Source organism: Exophiala spinifera (genome assembly GCF_000836115.1).
Source record: "Exophiala spinifera strain CBS 89968 unplaced genomic scaffold supercont1.8, whole genome shotgun sequence".
Classification (NCBI taxonomy): domain Eukaryota; kingdom Fungi; phylum Ascomycota; class Eurotiomycetes; order Chaetothyriales; family Herpotrichiellaceae; genus Exophiala; species Exophiala spinifera.
The window spans coordinates 703,636-727,938 of NW_015622520.1; the positions used below are offsets into that span (position 1 = coordinate 703,636).

Genomic DNA, 24,303 nt, shown 5'->3' on the forward strand with positions numbered 1-24,303 from the left:
TCGGGCTTTTCGTCGTATCGAATACGAGCCACATCCCGCCTTCACGTGCATTGTGCATGACCACCCCGGCCAAGCACAGAACGGATAATGGCTTCCATCCTTTCTCCAATCCTGGTCATCTTCTGGACTCTCCTAAGGCAGACTCGTGCCTATCCTTACCTTGGCTACAGAGCGCTAGGCCTCTGCACAGCCTGGACAAACTTGAATATTGCTCATCATTAGCCACTTAAACAGCTACGTCTACTAGCGGACGGTTACACGGCACACGAACGCATCGAGAGATGTTTTTTCAGCAGAAGAGTGTGAATGGGTTCGATTATAGTCCTCCGTTAATACCATGACTTTTCCACTTTCTGAGAAAACGTAGTATGTCCAGAGGAAGTCGCTCACAAAACGCTGACTGTAAACGAAGAGGATCTGTGCCAAAAACCATTCCATAGCTACAAGAGGCCCTGGTAGAATGCCTACCCTCTCTCATCTCGTTGCTCACATTACGTATAATAAATCGGTGTCTGTCAGGTCAAAATCAGAGATTGAATTGAACATGGAGTGAAAGGGGAACTTACTCAGTGGGTGGGAACAGCTCAGTTGTGGTTTTTGACTGTATCTCGACGCCAGTTCGTCACGAATGCTGTTCAACAGTTGAACATAACTCTGGTGTGGGTTTTTCTTCAGCGCCGTCACGAAAGCCCAGCTCATTGCGCCAGTGGCTTCTCCTCCAATGTTGGCGTCCTGGCTAGTCTGCGAATCTTTGCTGCCCGACCACATGATCACATCCGCGGGGCTTGTCTTGGTCTGCTTGTTGCGTTCATTGACCGAGTTACCCGTCGTGGCTTTCTTGAACAAGCCCATAGCCGTAGAAGCCATCCCGCCCAAGTCTCCACGAGCATAAGACGAGACGATCGACAACAGACCTTGACCAGCTTCCTTGGCCAAGTTGGGTTCTTTGAGGACACCTTGGGTGGAGTAGATATATGGCAGGTCGAGTGCTGAGCCTGAGTGACAGGAATCGAAGATGGCGGTCAGCCTTACCCCAGGAGGTAGCGATTTGACCATAATGCGGTGCATCTCATCATCCACAATGTGACCGGCGTTCCGGAAGTCGACGGGGTATATTACTTCGTCATAGCCATCTTCTTCATCTCCATCGAGGTCTGGAGTCTGGCCGCCGTGGCCGCTGTAATGGAAGAATAATGAGTCGTTGGGTCGTGCATCTTTGACCAGCCAGTGCATAGCTCGGAGTATATTGGCCTTTGTCGGTTGGGACATTGGGTTCTGCTGGTCGTCGGTGAGAATTACCATGTCCTCTCGAGCATAGCCAAAGTTCTGGTTCAGATAGGTTGACATGTTCTTCACATCATTGATGCAGCCTCTCAGTTGCCCTCTCTGACCGAAATAATTTATACCTATCAGTAACGCCTTCCGCTTTCCCGTACAGTTTGAATATTGGAATGAATATCCTGCCGGCGCTCCGTGTCCAAACTGCTGGGGAGTGGTAGGCGGAGGCGCGGGTCTTGAACCGCCCGAGCCTTGTGACTGGTTGTTGTTATATGATGGCACGCCAACTCGAGGTCCAGGGTAGCCGTTCGGTTGGGGCGGTGGGCTGTTGTATCCTCCATAACCGCCGTGGGCAGGAGGAGGGGGGTTCTAACAACATATCAGATACTTGCATCTGCATGGAAAGGACCTTGGACGTACGTTATAGCCATACGGCGCTACACTTGGCGGGGCTTGGCTGTACTGAGGAGCGCTGTAACCCTGTGGCGGGTAGGGTTGGGATGTCTGAGGGGGGTATGGTTGTTGACCGTAGCCTTGGTTGTAGCCTTGAGGAGGATATGGCGACGGAGACTGCGAGGGAGGGTAGCCGCCGTAGTTGTTATGTTGTTGAGCCTGTGTACCATCAGTAAGCAATCATCCATCGCCTGCGTCGTAACAGTCACGGCGCTGTTCAAGTTGCAGGCCTGAAGGTGTCAGACTTACGCCGTAGCCGCCCTGTCCAGGGAACCAAGACATGGCGCAGAGGAGGTAGAGAGGCAAGAGGTGATGAAAGCTGTAAAGATCGTCTGGGACGTTCTCAAGAAGCAGGACAATGTCGGGTCAGAAGGAGAGGTCGTGTCGTCGCGGGTGCCTCTCAGTATTCGTAAGATGAAGCGGGCGGGCAGTCGAACTGGCCGGTCAGGTTCTCGGCTGAGACGGGGATTTTTAGGTCAAGGTTCAGGGTTGGGTGTGGAGTTAGTGGTGTTTGTGCCGCGATACGTGGATCTTCCAAAGCCGAGACGAGAGAGAAGAGTGTGCCTGGAAAGAGGTGGCGACAGGTATACCTCGTGCGCAGGAGTCAGGGAGAACAGAATGGAATGGAATCTGAGGCCACAAGGTACAGTAGAGACGATCTCTCTGCGCCTACTGTACTGCCTTGTTGCTGATTTTTAAAAGAGGCGATGGGAAAGTGGACGCTTACGCAGCCAAAAAACCTCCACCATCCATGACCCTTGACAGTGACTATCATGTCCTCGTATCTGTCTGAGAGCCCGAGCTCTCCCCCTGGGGACCCTGGCTGTGTCAACCTGTCTATGCCGATGTTCCCAGGGGTCCTTTTGTCCTCGGCTAGCCGCTGTCTCCTTTTCGCTTGCACCGGGATGGGCGACGTGACGAGTCCTTCGCCTCAGTTCCAGCCTCGCTAGTTAGCCCTACGACTAGCCCAATCCTCGAAAGCAGACCCCCTGCCAGCGAACAGTTGCATGCTTCCTTGTCTGCTATCATCCGACCTAACCCTAGATCGAGTAAGCGTTCTCAAACCCAGATGCAAAGATACAGTCCCAGCTGGCTATACACTCCAAATGCAGTAGTAGGAATTGCAACCCTGCTGAATGCCAGTGTGCGTGATACACCATGAACAATTGAAAAGTCAGGGCCGGCCCTTCATGGTACTTCCAAGCTGAAGACGGAGTCCGATGCCAGCTGCATCCACATCGAAAGTGATCATGACTCGCCAGTCCCTGCTCCTCTGCCTCCCAGCGAGAGTTTGAGTTCTTCTCTTTCGACTTTTCAGAGCTACAACACCGTCTGTGCTGAGTTTCGGGGTGCCCTGTGGAAAGGCATATCACAATCAGCTTCGAACAAGCCCTGCGTTTATTCATGATGCACCACCAAACAAATGGACAGAGATCATTAGAATTCATGCAGACTGGGATACCAGCTTGCTGCATGCAAGATCCAGCTGCGCCACACCTCTTCGCCAGCAAAGCGACCATTGACGATTGGCTGTTCTGGAAAAAAGCTGTACACGAAAAACACTCGATTGGTTCGTCTTTGCGCTGCGGTCCGTGGCTTTATTGCAGAAAGATACCCTTCCAGTTCGTGAACCTGTGTAAGCAATGGACGACTTGGCCGTATACAGCAAGTACAGCCCTCACCGAATGACCTGGCCCTATTCGTATGGCCTGGGGATTCTCTGACCAGGGCTGTTCACACGGCGGTGTTCTTTCTTTATCATACCCCAGATTTGCTGACATGTGTATACGGGGGCCCTGTGAGATAATATCGTGGTTACACCAATCCATGCTTACACGAAACTAAGCCATGACAACATGAGCGCAGTAATTCGGTGACCAGATTCACAACAGCTCGACTATTCATGGAGTATGACATCGAGGCGTGCAAGAAGACTTGACCGATTCTCTGCTCAATTCGACCGCCCTAAAAAGGAGGCGCCCTGTTTTCCTGAGCTGAACACCAGACAGCATCAGATGAGTCCATGCATACACACATCCTTTCATCACGTCACATGTCTGTGAGATCCTAGCACATCGTCCGTTCCCAGCATCTTCATGCTACAAACCCCACCAATGTTCACATTCATTCTAAAACCACCCCAGGGTGTCAGTAAGGCAGATATTGTGGTATCATTGATCTCATGTCATCTCATCCTGTGCGCCATGGGCCCTTCTCGACCGGGGGCTGTAGATGCTCGCTAACCGAAGCAAAGGAAGCCAGTATGACGACTTTTTTTGTTTTGATGTATTCTACATTGGGGGACAGAATCCACGCGCTCCGATTTTTCTTTCATCGTGTTTACCATCTCTTCCCTCGCTCACCGTCTCGGCATGCCCCTTCCTCTGCCCCTTAGGGCTCTTTGCGCGGCTCCGGGAGGTAACCCTCGTGCTGGCGCTTGGGGTTGTTGACTCTCCTCGTTCTTGATGGTTTCGTCAACACTCAATATCAGGCAGGCGGCCTCAACAGCTGCGCTGAGTGCGTTGACCTTGACCAGGGCCGGCTCCCAGACGAAGGCGTCCATGTTGTTCCGCACGCCTTCGTGGTCGAAGTCGACACCGGCCCAGGTATTTCCCTTGCGGTGCTCGACACGTAATCTATTGAGAATATCGGTGGCGTCAAAGCCAGCGTTGTCGCAGAGTTGTCGTGGGATGATCTCGAGGGCCTTGGCGAAGGCCTTGACAACGGCCTGTTGCTTGTGGGGGACGTTCTTGTCTGCGTATCTGTGTAGGTAGCCCGAAACTTCCATTTCTGTAGCGCCACCGCCGGCGACAATGGTGTGGTTCTTGATAGCACGCTTGACGATCATGATTGCGTCGTGAAGACTTCGCTCCACCTCGGCGATGAACTGCTCGGCTCCGCCCCGCAGAACAAGCGTGCAAGTCTTCGCTTCTGGACACTCGCTGAATAGATTATAACGTTCACCGCCGATCTGTCGCTCCTCAAACTTACCACAGGTGCCCAAGTGTGATGGAAGAATGTCGCTGCAGGTACTCTGTACCGTGGCCCCTGTAGCCTGACAAACGCGTTCGAGGTCATCCGCCGCGACTCGTCCAGCGCAGAAGATGTCTCTGTCTGCAAAGTATTGAGTCGCAAGATCGCCGATGGGCAATCGACTCAGCACGACCTTTGCACCAGTCTTGTACAGCGCCTCCATCTTGTTGTAGATGATCTGCCACTCTGCGTCGACGATCGCTTGGTACTCGGACACTTGGTCCACCCGGACTTCTGCGTTGTCCTTTTCGGCCTTTAACTCGAGTTCGACGTTCAGACAAACGATCTTGGGGTTCGCAAAGGACTTTGGCTGTTGCTCGAAACCGGCGTAGGAAAATGTCTTTTTGAATGCCACACCGTCCACAAACAGGGAGTCTTCTAGCGCACCACCGGTGATCTTCTTGATGCCGATAAGTTTCTCGTTCAGGTCCTCTTGGTCGAGGGACAACACGGCGTCGACAACCACTATACGCGCCACGCAACAGTTGTCAGCACATACCGACCCAGTGTGTGTTCTGACTACCAAATTGGAAAATCTCAAAAGGACGGGGGGATGTAACGTACTCTTTGTGAAGAAGTCTGCATTCCGGTGGATGAGTTTACTGCTCATTGCGGTGGCCGCCAACTTTCGCAGCGTCTCCCTCTTGTTCCCCTCGGTGGTGCCGACGGCGATCTCTTTGACCTTGTTGATGGCCATGACGCTCGCCCTCCTCAGGCCCTTGATGATGGTCTGCGTGCTCACGCCCTGCTCGACGAGCTCTTTGACTTCCTTGAGGATCTCACCGGCCAGGACGACCACGGATGTCGTGCCGTCGCCGACCTCTGCGTCCTGCGACCGCGCAATGTCCGTCAGTATCCGAGCTGCAGGGTGCACTATGTCGAGCAGTTTCATGACGGTCGCGCCGTCATTGGTGATGGTCTGCCGGCCGTTGCCGTCCACGAGGAGGAGGTCGCCGCCATACGGGCCCAGCGTGGATTTCACTGTGGCTTGCACCGCGAGACAGGCGTTGATGTTGGATATTACCTGACCCTTGCCTTGGGACTGGTCGGTGCCTGGATGTCGGCCGCAGGGTTAGTCAAGTGTGTTTGTGGTTTGCACGCAGAGCCGAAAACGTAGCACAACGCAACGGGAAGCATAAGTACCTTCTTTGAGAACGATGATAGTCGGTGTTTGTCCGCCAAATGCTGCCATCTTGCCTTGCACTTGGGTTCTGGTGTTGTAGTGGGGGGTTCGTTCACACCTGTCTGTGGTCCTCTCTCAAGAACTTTTTTGGTCTCTGGCGTCCACGCAGTTTCGAACTAAGGCAGGCTATGCTTGGCAGCATCCTTTACGGCGGAGCATTGAATCCCTTCAGCACTGGGCAACCTCAGCATGTTTTCACTTGTACATTACTGGGCTTTCAAGGATGCCTCAGAGCAATATCAATGATAGCTTAGACAGGTCTTGCGGCTAGTGTTGACAACGTAAGTTTATCTCCGGATAAGTCGAGGCGAGTCTTTCTCGTACAGCAACCCAATGTATCAAGTGCGGATGAAGTCTCAGTGCTAAGACTTCGCTAGGCACATGCCGTGGACTCTTGGAATGAAGAATTACAGTAAAGGGAGCAACAGCCTTCTTTAAGTGATCCATATTCTCCTAACCAAGACATCTGATAGCTCAGAGATTTGAACATACCCTAATCAACATATTCCATGGCATCCTCGACTACTAGCAGCCTACAAAGCGTCACATCAACGTCTCCACGTCCAATACAATCAGTATTGCTTAGCAACGAAATACTCGTACTTTCCGGCCAGCTTCATACGCCATGTCCGTCCCCAGATGACGAGAGGGACAGAAGTCAGGGCCACGGCGATGGACAGGCATCCCAAAAGCACAAACATGTTGTACACTCCCATACCATTCATCCAAGGTGTGATAGCGAAGACGAGAGCCGTAGAAATAACGTTTCGGACGAACACGACACCCGTAAGAGCGTCACCGAGAATCTAGAAACGGACGAAGGACACGTTTGTCAGTACGTGCTTTCCTCTGGTTTGCAATTCGAAAAAAGAGATAATTGCAGCCAGGAGACACTCACATATTGGTAACAATCCTGGCAGTAAGTTAAAGCCATGTCGCCGCAGCCGCCTATCGCAGCACCAATGAACCCGGCTCCGACAGCATTGATGGGCCATGGCATGCCCTAAATATTTACCAAGTCAGTTTCATATTTCGCCATGTCTTTGGCTGGGCTGGCGAATAAGGAGGAGGAGGAGGTTGTACATGCCTTAGAGATTGTCAAGCCATACAGCTGTTCGTCAAAAGGTGGTTAGCAGGGCCGCACAACGTTCAGTATCGAGGATAGGGCTCTGACGACTTACGAAAAGGCCTAGAGGCATACAGAATCCAGGGATCAAAAAGAGCCAGAGACGAGTTTCAGGCTCGTAAATGCCTCCTCGTCTTTTGGCAACCTGGACAATAAACCAATCGTTGATGGGACCGCCAAAGACGGATCCAAGTATAGCGCCAATCGCTGGGGGAAGATTCTACTCTTTGTTAGGGTCCTTTATTGGAAAAGCGACTTCCCAACTTACCATGTTTCCAATACCGACAGGCGTAAAGTTATACGGTGGAGCTGGGTAAAGAGTGGTCTGTGTGACCGCAAGGACTGACAGCATTGCGATGAGAAAACCATACTGAAGTGCACAGAAAGCCACAGCTGGGAAAGTGTACATCATTTGAAACGGCTGTGCGACAACAAAATATACAGTCAGCATACGATCCTCAAGCCACAACCGGATTCAAGCGATTTCTTCTTACCTGAAAGAAATGCGTCCAGTGACTGCGATTGCCAGTGGTGATCGCCTTCTCGGTTGACCACAGACGATGACGCTTCAGGTACGAGTCCATAGGGATTGAGGTGTCAATCTCGACCATGCGTCGGCGCTCATTGTTCGCAGCTTCTGTTGCGTCGATTGAAACCGACCCCAATCTCTGCTTGGAAACGCTGCTCACTTTCGCGAGATCCTGCGCCTGTTCTTGGTCCGTCGCCGAACCAACCTCGTGTCCCTCCTCTATTCGAGGGATGTACTTGCTTTCCTCAAGGAAGAAGATCATAAAGACAGTCACGACCGCCATGAATATAGTGCAGTACCAGAATACCCATCTCCAGCTCTGGTTGACCGCAACGTACCCGGCAGCCACAGGACCAAGGTAGTTCCCTACGGTGACGAGAGAGAGATAGATGGCGTTCATGGTGGCGCGTTGGTGGACAAAGAAGAGGTCGGCGACCTGTGAAAGTAGAGTCAGACTGCATATTCCTTCATCATCATCACTGGAAGACTTAGACATACCGTGACTTGGAAAATGGCTTCGTTCACGGCTCCGGCGAAGCCAGAGATGGCATTCGCGCCAATCATGTCGCCAATCGTCTGCATCTTCGCTTGCCAGATCGCAGCGGCGAGCATGACCAGCGCGGTGAGGAGGTATATTGGACGCCTTCCGAATCGAAGAGCCAGAGGGACAAGGAATATGCACCCCACGGACAGCGTAGCCATGTTGGTTGCATAGCCGTCGTTAAGGATAGCATAACTCATACCAAGCTCGATATTGAAATCTTGCCAGAGGGGAAGTGCGACACAAAGGCTTTGTAGCGAAGTCGCAATTGAGTCAGTATGTGCAGACGGATGTCCACGGACCAAAGACTCAACACTCACATAGCGAACACCATCAGAGCATAGAAGCAGAGGACGGTCATGTGCACTGTTTTGCGGAACTTGGTCCTGTTCGACAGCGTCAGCATTGGAAGTGCTCGAGCGGCACTGCACATCTCCGTTCGCAGAGTAGGCGCAGAATTATCAGACTTGCCAGTTCTACAGGAAGCATAACAGTCAGTATTCACATCCACGGGCTTGTTGGGTGGACCAACACGTACCAGAGGCTGATTGGGGTCCGCATTCGGCTGCGGTGCGAGCAGAATCTTAGATCCCGCTTGATCCTCGATACGCTGCGTCCCCGGGGGGAGTATCTGGCTGTTGACCAAGGTCATTCTGCGGAGCAGCAGCAGCGCAGCGAAAATAGGTTGAGGGTTGTGTGAAGAATGGAAGTGTCGGAAAGATGGGTTGGATGGAACAACGGAAAGTCCTGTTGTCAGGTCTCAACGACAATGAGGAGGTGAATTCGTTTGGTCGAGAGCCCAGGAGGGGGTATCAAGCTCTTCTATAAGTACGATAGCGCTTCGAGAGAAGGGATACGAAGCTCGACCTGCCGTCATCACCAACCGCAAGTCAACGTACTCCAATAAGTACAGACAAGGTAGTGAGTGATATGTTTCCTTGGCTCGTCTTCTCGGGTGTCGTTATCAAGGGGTTCTCAGCTTGAGAATGAACATTATCTTGGGAGGTCTGCCACGCCAGCCAACTTCGATCCTGCAAGATACGACTAGACTGCGGTAGGCCAGTCGGCAGGAGGCTTAGATAGACCGTATCTGCCGGACGAGACTGGGCCGCTTGGGTCGGTTATGCAACCAAGGCGTAATGGTGGCTAAGGTTCGATGCGCAGAAGGTCGTCGACTCATTTGTGTCAAACTTTGAGATAGGGACAGAGCCAGTGAAGTTGCATTGCGCCGGGACAGACGACGATATGACAAGGTTTCGGCTGGGTGGCTTACAGCATGTACACAGGGTAATCTGTAGATCCCTTGCTCGTTCCCAGGGAATAACATGGGCCCAGAGAGGGGGATACAGTATGCCCTCGATCTCGTAGGTGTCAAACGACCAATGGACGCACTTTGCGCCGGAAGAGTCTCGATTCGAGCTTTGATAAGCAGATGGAGCAGGGAATCCCTGACGACCGGGGGGAGTCAGTAGTGGATGAACCTTCCGATTCAGGCATGGCGTTAACCAACCCGCTAACTAACCACCTTGGCTAGTGGTTAGTGGCTTCCTCACCACCCAGTACCACAGGGGAGTGTGTCAGGTCTATCCGGGGTACAGAAACGACATGCACAGGGTAGATAGCCATGACATAGCATATCGTAGATAATGGCACTAGTCTAAATGACCAAGCAAGTGTCGCAACGCGCTCTCAGGGCTCATCCTCGCCAGCCTGTCCTGCGTACATGCGAATTCTGCCCGTGGGAACCATTCGAGAACCTCATCCTCATGGTCCGTGACCATGGCTGCGAGAGCCTTGCCCGTCAACCAGCAATGCACCATCCCATACCCGTCCCAGCCTGCAGCGAGCCATTCGCCACCGGCAGCGGGGTCGCATTCTTCCCTCCCCGACAGATACTGATGGACGCGGTCTACCAGTGGGAGCCCATCGCCTGTGAATCCCATGATGCCGGTCCACTTCTTCTCAATCGTAGACCCCTTGCCGTGCACAAACGCCCGACCAGGCACAGCTTCAAGGTGTCTCAGGCAACCTGCACTCAGTCTACTATCGTCCGGGTTGCCCAAGTCCTCGTCGTTATCAAGACCGTCCTGCAGAAGCCCGCCGCCGAGGTATAGCGAGCCATCTTCACCCGCGGATTGTGTAATGTAGTCGAACCCTTTGGCCCACATGGGCGAGTACGATCTCTGCATCCCAGCCCGGGGAAAACCAGGGGGCACCGCCTGCACCGTCATCTGTCCCCTTAGCGGGTACAGTTTACCTTTCAGCGCCGGGAGTAGATGCGCTGCGTGGCCGTTGGTGCAGTGAATGACATGTTTCGTCACCACCGTGCCCCTCGTGGTATGCACTTCGTAAGGATGAGTGGGTGACGATGTTCGTCGGATGTCCTTGGCCACCGTGTGTGTCTCCAGGGACAATTGCCCACTTTGTAACAACCGTGACAATACGACCCCCAGGAACCGGTACGGCCATGCTGCACCAGCAGGACCTACAATACAGCCGTGGGCATCTGCCAACTCGAGGGCCTACATGCATGATGCGTGAGTCAGTGAGTTGTCATCAAGTAGATACTCGATGTAGCTGTCGAGTGAGACCACCAGCAGAAATCTGGGTACTTCAAAACGTCACGCACTCACCTTCAATTCCTTTTCGTCCTCATGTATATTCCATCTCCCTTTTTCTTCGGGGAAGTCGTCGAGAAAAACGCCCAATCTGAGCTTTGCTTGCGTCCAGAAGTCCTTGTCGTAGATCGCGCAGACACCATCGACCCGTCGCACCAGCCCGACTTTTCCTTCTTCGCCCAGCGCCTCTGCTTCGGCCACCATGGCTTCAAGGTGCGCGAGGCGGAACTTTGTGATCTTCATCGCACTCTCTTTGCCATACGTTTCCTTAAGAGCAAAGTAATCCGCCCAGGGCACTGCTTTGATGTGCCCGCCATTTCGGCCAGTGGCTCCTGAGATGGCGGTTCTTGCCTCGAGCATGACAATGCTTAACCTTGGATCCCTTCGAAGAAGATGCAATGCTGTGCTGATCCCGGCAATGCCGGAGCCGATAATGACGACCTCGGCGTCTTTAGGTAGACTTGAAGATGCATGTTGAGCGATCGGAAGCAGTGGTTCTTGCCAGAATGACGTGGTCGGATTGTCGACCGGTGTTCCAGGGTCACGAACCAGCCTCGCCGCCAGAGTCTGCCAAATAGAAGGATCTATAGAAGAACCCATGGTCGTTGTGTGACTGTTGGTAATAGTACTGGAAAGGGTTCCCCTCAATCAGACTGTACTGTTTCCGCCGTTTGTGGGCTCTCTGGTTCCTTTTAGACAGCGATAAGAACAACCTGCCACCATCGAGATATTTGGACGCAACTTGAACCACGAACATAGGCAAAGCATCATGTTGCATTCGAGGACCAGGATCTGTCCACTTCGAGGCGTCAGGCTAGAATGATCTAAGCAACTCTGGACGTTGCCGAGGCTTTGGTAGTGTCGGCGCAACCGATGCTGATAGGACAACATTATGGCGGAGAAATGCGTACGACCACATCCTTGCTCCCGCCGTCAACCCAAGAATCGTCAAATGATATCGTGTACCGCGGAGTACTCGTACAACTAACCAAGATGCCATCATTCGGGGTGGAGTGGAGCTCAAGCGACGTACATTATCACCAAAGACGTCTTCCCAAGGGTAGACTCGTCTTAGAGTCTGGCGACTTGTCAGTACGTACGAAGATCTTGACTATATAGGCTGGTACTTCACCATACATCGTGAAGCAAAGCCGTTTTCCTTGCCAACAGGAACATATCCAAGCCAAGCAGCAAAGAAGAAGCATTCCGTCTCAACACGACAAAATGGGCTCAATCGCACCAGAACAGGAAATGAGCTGGCAAAATATCGCCGCCCGGAAAAGAGAAGAGCGTCGAGCTGCCATCCCAAAGAACTGGCTGCTGCCTTCCGCAATCCTGGACTCGTTGTCTTTTCCTCTGGACAAGAACCCAAACAACTTGCTCGCCTTGGATATTCCGAGAAAGTCAGGCATCTTGACCGACCATGAGTTGGACATCACAGAGAACTATACCGTTGCTGCTCTCCTCGGCAAACTATCGTCAGGGGAATTCTCCTCTGTTGATGTGACGACCGCCTTCTGCAAGAGGGCTGCCATCGCACAGCAACTGACATTCTGCCTTACGGAAACGTTCTTTGACGAGGCCATCGACCGAGCCAAATCTCTTGATGAGCAGAGAGCCAAGGGAGAGAAACTGGGCCCATTGCACGGTCTACCGATAAGCATCAAAGACGGTTTCCAGGTCAAGGGACAGGAAGCCTCGATTGGTTATGTTTCATTTCTGGGAAAGAAATCGACGGCCAATTCACCACTGGTCGACATCCTCCTGAGTCTGGGCGCTGTGCTTTATGTGAAGACCAACATTCCTCAAACACTCATGACTGCTGATTCCGACAATAACATTTTCGGACGTGCTTTGAATCCACACAACACGGCACTCAATGCCGGGGGTTCGAGCGGAGGAGAAGGCGCGTTGGTAGCCTTTCGAGGTTCCCCCGTGGGTGTTGGCACCGATGTCGCAGGTTCAATTCGCATTCCTTCACTATGCTGTGGTATGTCAGACCTATTCTCTGCTCCGAGACGCCGTGAAAGCGAATGCTAACTCACTCTAAGGTACCTATGGTTTCAAACCGACAAGTTCTCGAATCCCGTACGGGGGCCAACAGGTCCCCTCGCTCGCAGGCTGGAAACCCATCACTGCTTCCGCCGGACCCCTTGCCAACGATTTTGAGGCCCTCGAAATCTTCACCAAAGCAGTCCTCGACACCACCCCTGCACTGCTCGACTCTACGGCTATCGATGTTCCCTGGCGCAGGCTGGGCCCGAACACGAAGTCCAAACTTAGGATTGGTGTTTTGCCAGAGGATCCTGTGTATCCGCTGCAACCTCCAATCAAGCGGGCCTTGGCTGAGGCTGCCAAAAAGCTTCAAGCAGCTGGTCATGAACTAGTGCAACTAACATCTGCTGAAGGCCAGGTTGCGGATATTAACGAGGTGGCATGCGAGCTCTTCGTCCTCCATACGGAGACATCCCAGCAGTTTATAGAAGCGAGCGGTGAGCCTCCGGTACCGTCTGTCGCCGCACAGTTTGGACCTGGTAATGCCGGGCAGTACAACTTCGTCCCGAAGCTAGACGGACTTGATTTCGTCCGTAAATATGCTCTTCTCTCGGTGAAGAGACAAGAACTGTGTGAGAACTGGCGAACCATTTGGTTGGAGAAAAGATTGGACGCAGTCCTTGCGCCTGCTGCACAAAACACTGCCGTTCCCCATGACACTTTTGGTTGGCCGGCTTTTACGGCTTTCCTGAATGTGCTTGATGTAGGAGCCCATTCCTCTTCGTTGAATGCAGCTGACAATATCTGGCCAGTATCCGGCATGTGTAATACCTTTCGGAACGGCGTCGAAAGAACTGGATCCACAGCCAACGAAGGTGCAAGCAGGACAAGGCGGCCCAGATTGTAAGTCGTACCCCGCGTTGCAATCAAAACTGACAAAGGTTTCCAGATGACCCTGAACTGATGAATGGTGCACCTTGTTCGGTCCAAATTTTTACGAGCCGGATGCGAGATGAAGAGTGTTTGCAAGTGGCATCAATCATCGACGAATGCTTGAAGCGAACTTAGTATATCAAGAGGCCCTTGTGCGTCGCGCCGAGTGGTTGAGAAATGAATAATGAATAAACACGTTCTCGAGGCCATGTAACAATGTTGGTGGAACTAGTACTTCAGGTTTAAAGTCAGGATGACAGGACTGGAGTTCGGTTCGGCTGCTAGTAGATGATATTGTTATCGGCATAGAGTACTTCCCACTCCAACTGCGCTCAACTGATGACAACGTGCAGTGGCGTAAAACTTCCGCTCAAGAACTAGGCAAAAAAAAGCAAGGCTTGTCCCAGGCCACCGCCATAAATCAGGGCATTCATACCATCGTATTCTGCTTCGGTTTCCGAGCTGAAGGATGAAGCATCCCGCACCAGAAGGCTCGGAAGGCTCCATATCTTGCCCAGGGCGTCAGCTGTTCGTTTGACGTACCCAGAGTAAGAGGTTTCCCAGATTTGCAATAGTTTCCGTTGAATAAGGTTCCTCATTTTCCGGCGCACTTCGGCGCCGATGTCAATTGGGAGGCTGGCTCCTGTTTCGAAATGGGTTGTTGGACAGGCTGCACAGCCCAAGACGAGAACAGCCCAACATATGAATTGTGCGCAATCGGCAGCTCCGTCGTAACACTTCAGCAATTCAAACGCTTGCTGAAGCATAGCAGAGACTTGACTCGAGGTCGTCCGCACCTGGTCTGGGCTCAAGACTTTCAGAAGGAACATCTTCGTAGCCAAGAAGTAGAGCTTCGCAGCGATATCTGTGTTTGTCAGTGTCCTCGGCGCATCATCGCCGAAAGAATGGAGGTCGTCTAATTGTAAAAGTGGGTGTGAATAGAAGAGCTTGTCTAGCTCTTCCAAACATTGAAGAGCAAGGGTATGATTGCTGCTGTGTAGATCCAACGGGACTTGCCTACTAAGCCAGGTGATTTGGTAAATGAGAAGGAAAAGACTGGGCTTGCATCGGCCAAGGACCGGAAGAACTGAAGATGTTTCGTGACCCTGCTGTGCCATATTTTCCAGTGCGTCGATATACATAGCTATCGTTTGAGAGGGGAACGACTCGCAAATGGCATCGACGTCCTCTTCAAGGATCAGTCTGGTAGCGAAATGGTAGAGTACCGAGTCGAGAAGTGTGCGTCGGAAAGCTGACAGCCGATCTAGGTCCAAACGGCAAGTCTTCACAGTCTCTTCCTCAAGTACTCGAGCAACAGCTTTGTAATGAGTCAGACAATGACTTGCAGGATCTGAGTAGAAGTCCTAAAGTCGATCAGCGTGGTAGGCGACCCAAGGGGGCGGGGAGCTGCTAACCTCGAAGACACCTAGGAAAAGCGAGGCTGCCAAAAACGTCTCTCCCTTGTCAGCGGTAAGCTCCGATTGTTCGATAGCCTTGCGAAGACCACGGAGAGCACTCTCGGTGTAGACCATGGCGTCCTCTTGCGGCATCAACGCAGCGCACGAAGCATGCAAGGCCGCCGGGGCTAATATTGCGTGCATGACCCAGGGCTTATAGAAACCCATTGCAAATACGAACGAAACGTCGCGAAACTCGTCCCTGGCATCGGGCGTGGTGAGCAATTGGATGAATCTCGTAGAGGCGTACTGGAACACCATCCAATCCCGCTTTGTCATTAGCACTGATGGATTGAAGCTTAAGGTAGAACTCTGCGGTGAAGGCAAGATCAGGTCAACGACCTGGTCCTCGGGATCTGGCGTTGTAGCTGATGACCTTGAGTGATTCGAAGGGGGTCCGGGCAACCACGCAGACTCTCGGTAACTGCAATGAAGTTGCAACTTCGTACAGGCGCCGCATTTCGGTTTCTTCTCATCGCACTTTTTACGTCCTGTTGATTGTTAGAAGACGTCGTGATAACATACGCAACAGCAATACAGAGGCATGCTCGGTGTGCATGAAGCCACTTACGTTCCCGGCATTTGTGGCAGCCCGTCTTGGTGCGTAGTTTCGGTGGAGGTCGAGGAGGCCGTTTGGGCTTGCAATTATCCATTGTGGCTAGGCGCGTTTATCGGAAAATGGACCGACGATGGTTTCATGTTCGACGTTAGGGCGTATTGATCCTAGAACTACAAGCAGGACTGGGTTTGTTTGATTGATATCCGCCTCATGTTGTGCCAGGAAATCAGTGACTCGAGGTTCGAGATAGAGAGCGGAGTAGATCGTCCCGATTGGGTTAGTCAAACTCTCAATCATAGCCGACGACCAGACTCCAAGAAATATACCCAGTGTATATACATTACCTAGGATGCTATAGGCCCCTTTGAAAAGGCTGGTCAGCCTTCGCCGGCTGTTAATTCACCTCAAATCCTGATATTCGGCGCACTCCCTTCCATTGTCCACAGAAGAGGGTCAAAGAGTCGCATGCGAAGTTCAGGCGTATTCAAGTTTGGTAAGCAAGCTGCTGGGAACCACTCCCAATACAGAGTTCTTTTATTTTGTGTCTACACTAAACTTCAAGCCTGGCGTGACTCCCCCTACTTCAAGCATCTGGGACTCAAAGCACGCCTTTGGTGAAAGGATGTTCATATCGAAGAGAAGGTCATGGCAAAGATTCATCGTGAGCTCGTTCACCTGAGTGCTCTATAAATTTCCCAGTAGTCTCCAAAACGCCTGGCACCATCACTTTCATTGCTCAAGTTTAAACTGCTGATTGTTTGAAGCGTCAAGGTAATCCATGGGCAACACATGCTGGATCGGTTGCATGTTGCTAAGTCCGGTCCCTGCCCCGCTATCGTCCATGACATGGTCGTGTGTCATCATGGGACCATTGGCGTCGTTCATGAAGCCATGGTCTTGAGGCTGGTGATTGAAATCGTGCGGGTCATGCGGTTGGAGGTGAGGAGTCTCGAATTGACCTAATCCCGCTTGAACGTATGCATGTGTGTTCTGATCGTATTCGGCCATGGCTTGGATCTGCTCCATGATTTGTGGATCTATAGCCATCTCATCATAGGCGTTGAGATGTGCATCATGGAGATGCGGATCAGAGTGCAGCTCAGGATGTAGATGCCGCTCGGGATGAAGATGCGCCTCGAGGTTGCCATTACTCTGTAGATGGCCGTTTGGACTAGTCAAATGATCATTTGCAAGATTCATCTGCTGCTGTATTGAAGCGAAGTCGTGGTTTGACATGTGATTGGCGCTTAAATCTTCTTGAGATGTGCTCTGAACCTCGGCAGGAGATTGGACCGTCAGTGGAGGTTGAGTAGGAGGGGGAGGGGGAGGCGGTGGCGGGGGTGCTGGCAATGTCGCCGGGGTTTCTTCAATTGTTTTGCTTCGAGCTCTGTTCTCGGTGCGGATGACTGGAGGTTTATTCACGTCCTTGCACTCGGGACAGTTCTTGATCACATGACTCACAGTCTCCTTTATCCGAATCCAGTGGTATTGGGTGGCTATGAGAGCTGTGGTTTTGTTGATGCCTCCGTGGGACTGTAGATGTATCTGTGTGGCAATATCATATTGTGCTTGAGGATCGGAGATGACTTCCTTATCTTTCAAGAAGAGCTTTTCAGGCACCCCATCTTGACCTCCCACCAATTTATAGTGCGTTGCGGCGCTCCTTAGTCGGCTTTTCTCTGACCTGTCCGCGCCTTGCGGGTATAATTGGTGTCTTAAGTAGTATCGAATTTTGTCGAATCTCTCCTCGGATTGATCGTTTTCGCCATCCGCTTTCAGATCCCTTCCGTAGATGATAGCATCTACAGGTTCGCTGGACGACTTCAAATTTCCACAGCCAGGAACCCTGCCAATGCGTTTGAATCCAAGAGAGTCCCATATCCTTGTAGAGGCGGTATTTGACTCGTAGACCAAGTTGAAGACAGAGTATGTGTAGCCCTACTGCGTGTTAGACCAACACCTCTACAACGAGACAGTGATCCTCTCTCGAGTCCAACTTACTAATTGAGGTGCCCAGTCTAGATAGCACTGGCCCATGGACTTCCCAACACCTTTGTTTCGTGCGGCCGGGGTGACGAGGAAGCCCCCATTGCATACATGACTACTACGACCAGGGTAGTTGGGCTTGACGTAGAAGCTCCCCAGACAAAGCTTGTTCCAATCGGCAGAACTTCGATCCAGTTCCTGAACTCCCTCGATACCTCCAATGTCACCCAATATCATGACCGCACCGAAATTTCCAAACCAATAAGGCCCAAAAGTCTCGAGAGGCAAGGGGTCGATCATTGGATACGTGTCTCCACTCTCGATCTCCTTGTTGAGGTTTTCAGACAGATAAGCCAATAGTCTTTTCGGCACAGCTTCAGGCGAGAAGAAAGGTACCAGAGTCGCAATGGTAACACGATCCCTGAGTGTGACGGGCCTAGGGAATATAGACGAGGGAATTTGCGGATTATCTGGGGTCGGATACGGACCCTGCCCAGATTGCCGATATATCACGGCGGACTCTGGGTCCTCCAGCAGGGCCGGCATCATGGACCATCAACGGCGGACGGTGGTCGGCGTACGTGGGCTGTCGATTTGAATCTTGTCGTTCAATGCGCTGCCAGTCTTATGACAGTAGATGCTCAAGCCGTGAGAAGATGAAAAATCAAGAAAGCAAGACGCCGAGGAGGTTTTGATTTGACGCCCAGCACGTGATCACGACTTGGCAGCCCTAGTCCGGATGGGGGAGTTGACGATACCTTGGTCGGGGTGTTCACTGTTGGGTGCCGAACTGCTGCGAGGGCATGAATGTGATTACTGCCTGCCAGTCAACTATGGTGCGGCTATAGAAACAGACATCTTCAAATTTAAAACACATCGCTCCGTGTAAGTGAAAAATTCGTCCTCTCCAGCGTAGCCACAGTTCCGTCCTACCGACACACGTGATTCGCTCCATTTCTACGGAGGACTGTCTGACCAAGGCGATTCCTGCCGCGGTTAGCTCGTTGAGGTGATAATCAGGTCCAGCGTGGCCAGAACCGCTGATCTGCCGCAGCCAGGCCTTCCGTGAATGTGGTCTCGTAACCGGGCCATGTTTGCGCGCTCAAAATGCACAAAGCACGCGCACTTCCTCAAGGGTCCAGCATAGCCTTACCCAACCTTGGAACACACGAGCTCTAAACTCGAGACTCTTCAAAAGCCGCCAAAAGATGGTGGTGGGTCACGTGGCCAAACTGCTGGTAACGTTGAGGAAGTTGGAACCATCTCCGGTGCTCTCACACCACTTATCCCCTCACATCCCGCCAATGCAGATTATTCGTGCAACCACTTTGTATCTCGAAAATGCGTAACTGTCAAAGTAGGCGACTACTGCTGATAAGTCAGTAAGTCAACTCGGTACGACGATCATCGCTGGCGACTGAAGGTGGTTTTGTGGCACAAGCCCACCAGCGCTGACGTGGGGAAGTCTTGGTGATGATCTCAGTCGCGCAAATCATGGTCATGTTGTCTTGATGATAAGATGACCAGACAATAGTGAAGGGGCCTCCGCGCCAGAAGATGCGTATACCAGAACAGGACCTAGTGTGATGGACGTCACTTCTGATCTTCTGACCCACGCCTGGTCGATGTCTCGAGTCGGTAATGCTTAAGCAGACTCATGTTTCGTATGAATCTGTCATCTTTCATATTCCTTCATGCTCCACCTTTTCGATCCTGACATATAGCTTGGTACACCCACATACATGTCATCCTCATCCTTGACTTGGGGGAGAGCGGAAATCTCGTCGTTGTGGCTACGGTACGAGGACATGGCTGGGCTTGACACGTCTTCAAACTTCATACCCGGCGATGGACTGCCCGCTTCTGTTGTTGCTGTCGTCGTCGTCGTTGTGGAAAATTGATTGTTACCAGTAGTCGACTCGCCAGCAGTGTGATATGGATTCGTTTCTTCGTATGGACGGCCAGCCAGGAAAACATCCTTCTCCTGGTCTGGGCTGTCAGATTCAGCGAGAGCGCGGCTATTGGCTTCGTCTCGCCGACGTCGGGAATATCGCTGGCCCAGGAAAAAGGATATGATGACAATTCCGATGACACCTATGACAACGCCAACACCGATTCCTGCTTTGGCTCCGGTTGACAGTGATGATGATGATGATGATGACGATGATGACGATGATGACGACGACGACGACGACGCTGGCGAAGCTGATGAACCAGGTGCTGTTGCAGCCGCCGTTGAAGCGGACGAGGAAGTCGAGGAGGTCACTTGCACAATATCACTAGCCGTGTTCGTAATGCCAGCACCAGAGGAGCTGACGATTCCAGTTGGTAACGTCGTCGATGTTCCCAGCGACAGGCTTGTCGCAGGGGTGACACCAATGGGTGTTGTAGGTGCTGTTGGATTGGAGACCGTGGCCGGCGTTGAAGCAGGGGTGGTCTATGATGGACATCAGCTATGAACTGCATCTCCCGCGATGTTTCTGCAGCATGTCTTAATGGGAACAAGTGCTGGTCAATACTCACTGCTGGTTCAGGGTCGGGACCGAACACTGTCGAGTACCCAATGGTGCTGACTACAACTTCAGTCGTTGTCACCGTTAACGTGGACACGATAGTGCTTGTGCTCGAGCCCGCAACCACACCGCCGGACGAGATCACAGTTGTCTCTTGACCATTGATCGTTGTGGTGATCGTTGACACCAGGTTCGGGTCACCGGTTGCAGGAACAACGGAGTAGATGGTGACGAGCGACGGGACAACCGTCGTGACTGTCGTCGTTGTCACAACGGGATCGGTCGCAACGGGCACCGAAGGCGATGCATTAGAAAACGAGATACTCAATACCAACACCAACGCCCATAGGACCATCCGGGTGTGAGTGCTCATCCTGCCCGAGCCAGGGAGAGGATCGAAACAGTCACGTAGAATCCTTGAGGCGAAGAGCAAGGGACTGAGATGGAGAAGAAGATCTCAGAAGAAGAGCGAGATCCCATTATTGACTTACCCTTGTTTCTCACCTTAATCTTTGGGGCCATCAAGCATGCTTGTTCCGGCCAACTTCCAGGGACAATCTTCGCGTGGGGAGACGGAACCTTCATCAATAGTTTGTGAAAAGCCACGGCTGATGCCATGAAAGATTAACGACCACCCAAATACGTACAACTTGGGCCTTTGGGGCTAGAAAACTCGGTTAAATCAAGGCCAGGGCCGAGAGGAGGAAAGGTTGATGGGTTGATGAAGAAGGAGGAGAAGGAGAAGGCTGAAGCCAGCGATACATTATTGGCGCATTGGGTTTCCACTCTGGCAATTTGGGACAATGTGGAAATTGGACCATTCATCGGTCCCTTTCAGCTGCCATCGACATGTCAGTTCACCGCCCCCAAACCCAGGAATTGGAGTGCTCAGCAGCATCAAAACTCGGCACAGATCTGAGATGGCCAGTGAGCTGTAATAATCTACTTGGGGTCCGAGTGCTCGTTCTATGCCCTGACATGAACCGGTATCCGGAGTTCGTCCTGCTTGCCCTGTAGATCAACTGCGACGCGAGTTGCTAGCAAGTTTCTAGCTGCGCATATCATGATATTGTATGTGAGGAGACTCCCTTCCGTTGCCCAGTTCCTCTTCTACACTGGGGCTTCTGCTAAGACCATGGCTGCATGGTGTGCTTGCGAGTCTCGAGGTACAATGATGCCCGACCGGTAGCGATCAGCATCCGTGACCAATGCACAGTATCGGCACCCTCGGTCCCAGGTGTCATTGTCTCAACGCTTGACGTGAACACCCCTCGCTGTATCGAAGGTTGGTGGGACTTAGCGTCAGTGCTTCTCGGTCTGACGTCTCGTGTAGAGTTCTCTAGCGACAGCTTCCAAATCATGTTGTCTTCGGCATTGATGGTCTTGAAGGTCTGTTTCCTCGTGTCTGGAAATGAGGACATCTGCACAGGAACGGTTGTTGAGAAAGTTGTCTTCCCGACCAAGCCCCTGGTCCCCGACGCTCTCAATCAATCATAGGCATCGATGCTGTTGCTGATCCTAGAACTGGAAGAATATGGCTCACTTGCCCAGCTCAAGCCTTTCAAGCCTTCTTTCAACGACTGGCAGAAGATCTGGCATCTGGTTGGCATCTCGGAGTACGGCGGCGACATCGTCCCTTCTGGCTGCAAGGTCGTTGTGAACTTTGTCGTACGATTCCTCCCGCGCGACGTATTCCCGCAGCACTTCCTTCTTCCTAAAGTCGATGTATACCCTGGTATCCCGGAGTCTGAGCAGAACATTGTCGAGCCTCATGAAAAATCGGCACAGAAGGAGTAAGCGAGCAGGCATCACCCTGATCTTGCAGGAAAGCATGGTGATCCCGTTGTCAGCGAGCTCGTCTTCGTACAGGATCACATCATCAAAGAACAATATTGGATCTGGCCGCTTGAGAAGTTCTAGAGGGATGGGGCTGACTCCTTCGTCAAATTGCGGACCTTCTGGGGAAAGGTCGCCTTTGTAGTCGGTAGTGTAGGACCAGTCGAACGGTTTGATGACTTCCTTGATATCATGTGAATCCTCCCTGCTCTGATGCCACTCTTTCGAATATGCTACTTTCAGCCTCTTCTCGCCGGTCTTATCCACCCGGTCAAGAGCCCCGAAGGCGTCGAATTTGATTCCCCAACCGGACGACGGGTGCTCGATCGCCACGAAGTTGTCGCCGAATATCATTTCAGGAGGTGCGATGCCAAGCTTGTTCGTCATTTCCTCGATTGGCCCAGCTTTCAGTATAGGGAGCTTTTGGGTCGTAATGCGGAAGCCTTCGATAGAGAACGACCGCGGAGGAGCCGTTGTGGCAGAGGGATAATTAGTGTCGACAGCATCTCTGGACTGGGTATCGTTGACCGCCATCTTAGCAGAATCAGCTGGTGGACAATAGCGAGTATAGCGAGTACGTTCGATCCTGTCCGACAGAGATTGTCAGCTAAGCTGCAATCTACATGTCAGGTGCGCGACGAAAGGATGTGGTGCTTCGTATGATGCCTGTCTCTGGGCATGGAGCGGTACCTAGAAGTCCAGTTGAACAATCCCCGCACCGCCGACATAGTTGCACTCCAGGCGCCTTCTGCGCAGCCCTACAAATGCCCGGAAGCCCTGCGATGGCGGTTGCCATAGGCGACCATTTGTTTTGGCGCACCCATACAATATTCACCTGAGAAGAGTCGGAGTCGCAGTCGCAGCATCAGTCAATTTATCAAAGTAACGAGACTGCAGGTCAACGCCTACTCCCGCCTTCTATCATATTCAACGTCTCCCAATGGCGACAAAAACACTAGAAGCTCGATTCGAGCACCTCACAGTCACCGACGAAAACGACGCCCCCTCCAACACCGTCCTCAAGTCTAAGGTACCTATCAGTCTCTGCTTCGATGCGACGGATAGATCTAACCGATACTTTCAGGCTGCCGCTACTGGTACAATAGCGAGTCTTCCTTCAGGCCAATCCAGGGCGAATCTAGTCAAATACGCCCTCCAGACCTCGAGTGAATCGAGGCAGAATGCCGGTCCAGTCACCACCATTACAACCACCACAACTGTTCCAACTCTTCCTCCTTCACCAGTCCGAAAGCCTGCACCCACATCTCGAGCGTCTGATGAGAACTATGAAAAACAATCAATTGCCTTTTTCGATCAGCCACAAGCACCCAAACAATTCCATCTGGGCATGTTCGAAATAGGCAAACCATTGGGAAAGGGAAAGTTCGGTCGGGTGTATCTGGCGCGCGAGAGATCGTCAGGCTGGATCTGTGCACTGAAGGTCCTGCACAAATCCGAACTGCAGCAAGGAAAAGTTGAGAAGCAAGTGAGGAGAGAAATCGAGATTCAGTCTAATTTGCGACACCCGAACGTTCTGAGGCTGTACGGTCATTTCCATGACAGCAAGAGGGTGTTCCTCATCCTGGAGTTTGCTGGAAAGGGTGAGCTGTACAAGCATCTTCGCAAGGAGCACAGATTCCCGGAATGGAAGGCTGCCCAGTATATCGCTCAAATGGCCGCGGCTCTCAAATACCTACACAGCAAGCATGTCATGCACCGAGATATCAAGCCTGAGAACATCCTAGTGGGCATTCACGGCGAGATCAAGATCTCCGATTTTGGCTGGTCCGTCCATGCCCCCAACAATCGACGACAGACCATGTGTGGTACTCTGGATTACCTTCCACCAGAAATGCTCAAGCCGGGGAGTTCCGACAACTTCTACAACGAGAAAGTCGATCTCTGGAGTCTGGGCGTCTTAACGTATGAGTTTCTCGTAGGAGAAGCGCCGTTCGAGGACACTCCGATCATGACACAGAGAAGAATTGCTCGTGGTGACATGAGCGTGCCGAGCTTTGTCAGCGCAGAGGCGAAGGATCTAATACACAGAGTAAGTGACATTGAGTTGGTTTCGGGCTTCCGCTGACACGTCGAACAGCTCCTCGTTCTTGACCCCGAAAAGAGAATACCTCTCGACCACGTACTTCAGCATCCGTGGATCATCAAGCACTGCGCCACAAAGGGGGGCGAGCGTGGAGCCCAGCGAGCCTCTGGCACCAGCAGAACGAGCTCGGAGCAATAAAACGAACCCCCATGGACGACT

General features: G+C 52.2%; 10 protein-coding genes across 10 annotated transcripts; 2 read left to right on the top strand and 8 right to left on the bottom strand.

Moving 5' to 3' along the window:
* Positions 1–486: 486 nt before the first annotated feature.
* Positions 487–2,013, bottom strand: PV08_10267 (metacaspase-1A; the record flags this gene model as incomplete). Its single annotated transcript, XM_016384582.1, has 4 exons — positions 487–512; positions 567–1,647; positions 1,699–1,890; positions 1,981–2,013. The coding sequence occupies 4 exons, from the start codon at positions 2,011–2,013 to the stop codon at positions 487–489; spliced, it is 1,332 nt and encodes a 443-aa protein (XP_016231184.1).
* Positions 2,014–4,090: 2,077 nt separating this feature from the next.
* PV08_10268 (T-complex protein 1, eta subunit) lies at positions 4,091–5,956 on the bottom strand (the record flags this gene model as incomplete). The annotated part of the gene is made up of 3 exons (XM_016384583.1): positions 4,091–5,229; positions 5,329–5,817; positions 5,908–5,956. 3 exons carry the CDS (start codon positions 5,954–5,956, stop codon positions 4,091–4,093), a joined length of 1,677 nt encoding a protein of 558 aa, XP_016231185.1.
* Positions 5,957–6,519: 563 nt separating this feature from the next.
* On the bottom strand, positions 6,520–8,795 carry PV08_10269 (uncharacterized protein; the record flags this gene model as incomplete). Its single annotated transcript, XM_016384584.1, has 7 exons — positions 6,520–6,753; positions 6,846–6,950; positions 7,129–7,293; positions 7,342–7,494; positions 7,568–8,038; positions 8,101–8,392; positions 8,464–8,795. 7 exons carry the CDS (start codon positions 8,793–8,795, stop codon positions 6,520–6,522), a joined length of 1,752 nt encoding a protein of 583 aa, XP_016231186.1.
* A 1,000-nt stretch (positions 8,796–9,795) lies between these two features.
* Positions 9,796–11,361, bottom strand: PV08_10270 (uncharacterized protein; the record flags this gene model as incomplete). The annotated part of the gene is made up of 2 exons (XM_016384585.1): positions 9,796–10,665; positions 10,777–11,361. 2 exons carry the CDS (start codon positions 11,359–11,361, stop codon positions 9,796–9,798), a joined length of 1,455 nt encoding a protein of 484 aa, XP_016231187.1.
* A 624-nt stretch (positions 11,362–11,985) lies between these two features.
* Positions 11,986–13,824, top strand: PV08_10271 (uncharacterized protein; the record flags this gene model as incomplete). Its single annotated transcript, XM_016384586.1, has 4 exons — positions 11,986–12,751; positions 12,813–13,519; positions 13,569–13,659; positions 13,706–13,824. 4 exons carry the CDS (start codon positions 11,986–11,988, stop codon positions 13,822–13,824), a joined length of 1,683 nt encoding a protein of 560 aa, XP_016231188.1.
* A 242-nt stretch (positions 13,825–14,066) lies between these two features.
* On the bottom strand, positions 14,067–15,799 carry PV08_10272 (uncharacterized protein; the record flags this gene model as incomplete). The annotated part of the gene is made up of 3 exons (XM_016384587.1): positions 14,067–15,053; positions 15,105–15,637; positions 15,718–15,799. 3 exons carry the CDS (start codon positions 15,797–15,799, stop codon positions 14,067–14,069), a joined length of 1,602 nt encoding a protein of 533 aa, XP_016231189.1.
* A 635-nt stretch (positions 15,800–16,434) lies between these two features.
* Positions 16,435–18,237, bottom strand: PV08_10273 (uncharacterized protein; the record flags this gene model as incomplete). The annotated part of the gene is made up of 2 exons (XM_016384588.1): positions 16,435–17,643; positions 17,707–18,237. 2 exons carry the CDS (start codon positions 18,235–18,237, stop codon positions 16,435–16,437), a joined length of 1,740 nt encoding a protein of 579 aa, XP_016231190.1.
* Positions 18,238–19,366: 1,129 nt separating this feature from the next.
* Positions 19,367–20,577, bottom strand: PV08_10274 (uncharacterized protein; the record flags this gene model as incomplete). The annotated part of the gene is made up of 2 exons (XM_016384589.1): positions 19,367–20,128; positions 20,215–20,577. 2 exons carry the CDS (start codon positions 20,575–20,577, stop codon positions 19,367–19,369), a joined length of 1,125 nt encoding a protein of 374 aa, XP_016231191.1.
* A 1,166-nt stretch (positions 20,578–21,743) lies between these two features.
* Positions 21,744–22,574, bottom strand: PV08_10275 (uncharacterized protein; the record flags this gene model as incomplete). Its single annotated transcript, XM_016384590.1, has 1 exon — positions 21,744–22,574. One exon carries the CDS (start codon positions 22,572–22,574, stop codon positions 21,744–21,746), a length of 831 nt encoding a protein of 276 aa, XP_016231192.1.
* Positions 22,575–22,980: 406 nt separating this feature from the next.
* PV08_10276 (serine/threonine-protein kinase ark1) lies at positions 22,981–24,282 on the top strand (the record flags this gene model as incomplete). Its single annotated transcript, XM_016384591.1, has 2 exons — positions 22,981–24,090; positions 24,139–24,282. The coding sequence occupies 2 exons, from the start codon at positions 22,981–22,983 to the stop codon at positions 24,280–24,282; spliced, it is 1,254 nt and encodes a 417-aa protein (XP_016231193.1).
* Between the last annotated feature and the right edge of the window lie 21 nt (positions 24,283–24,303).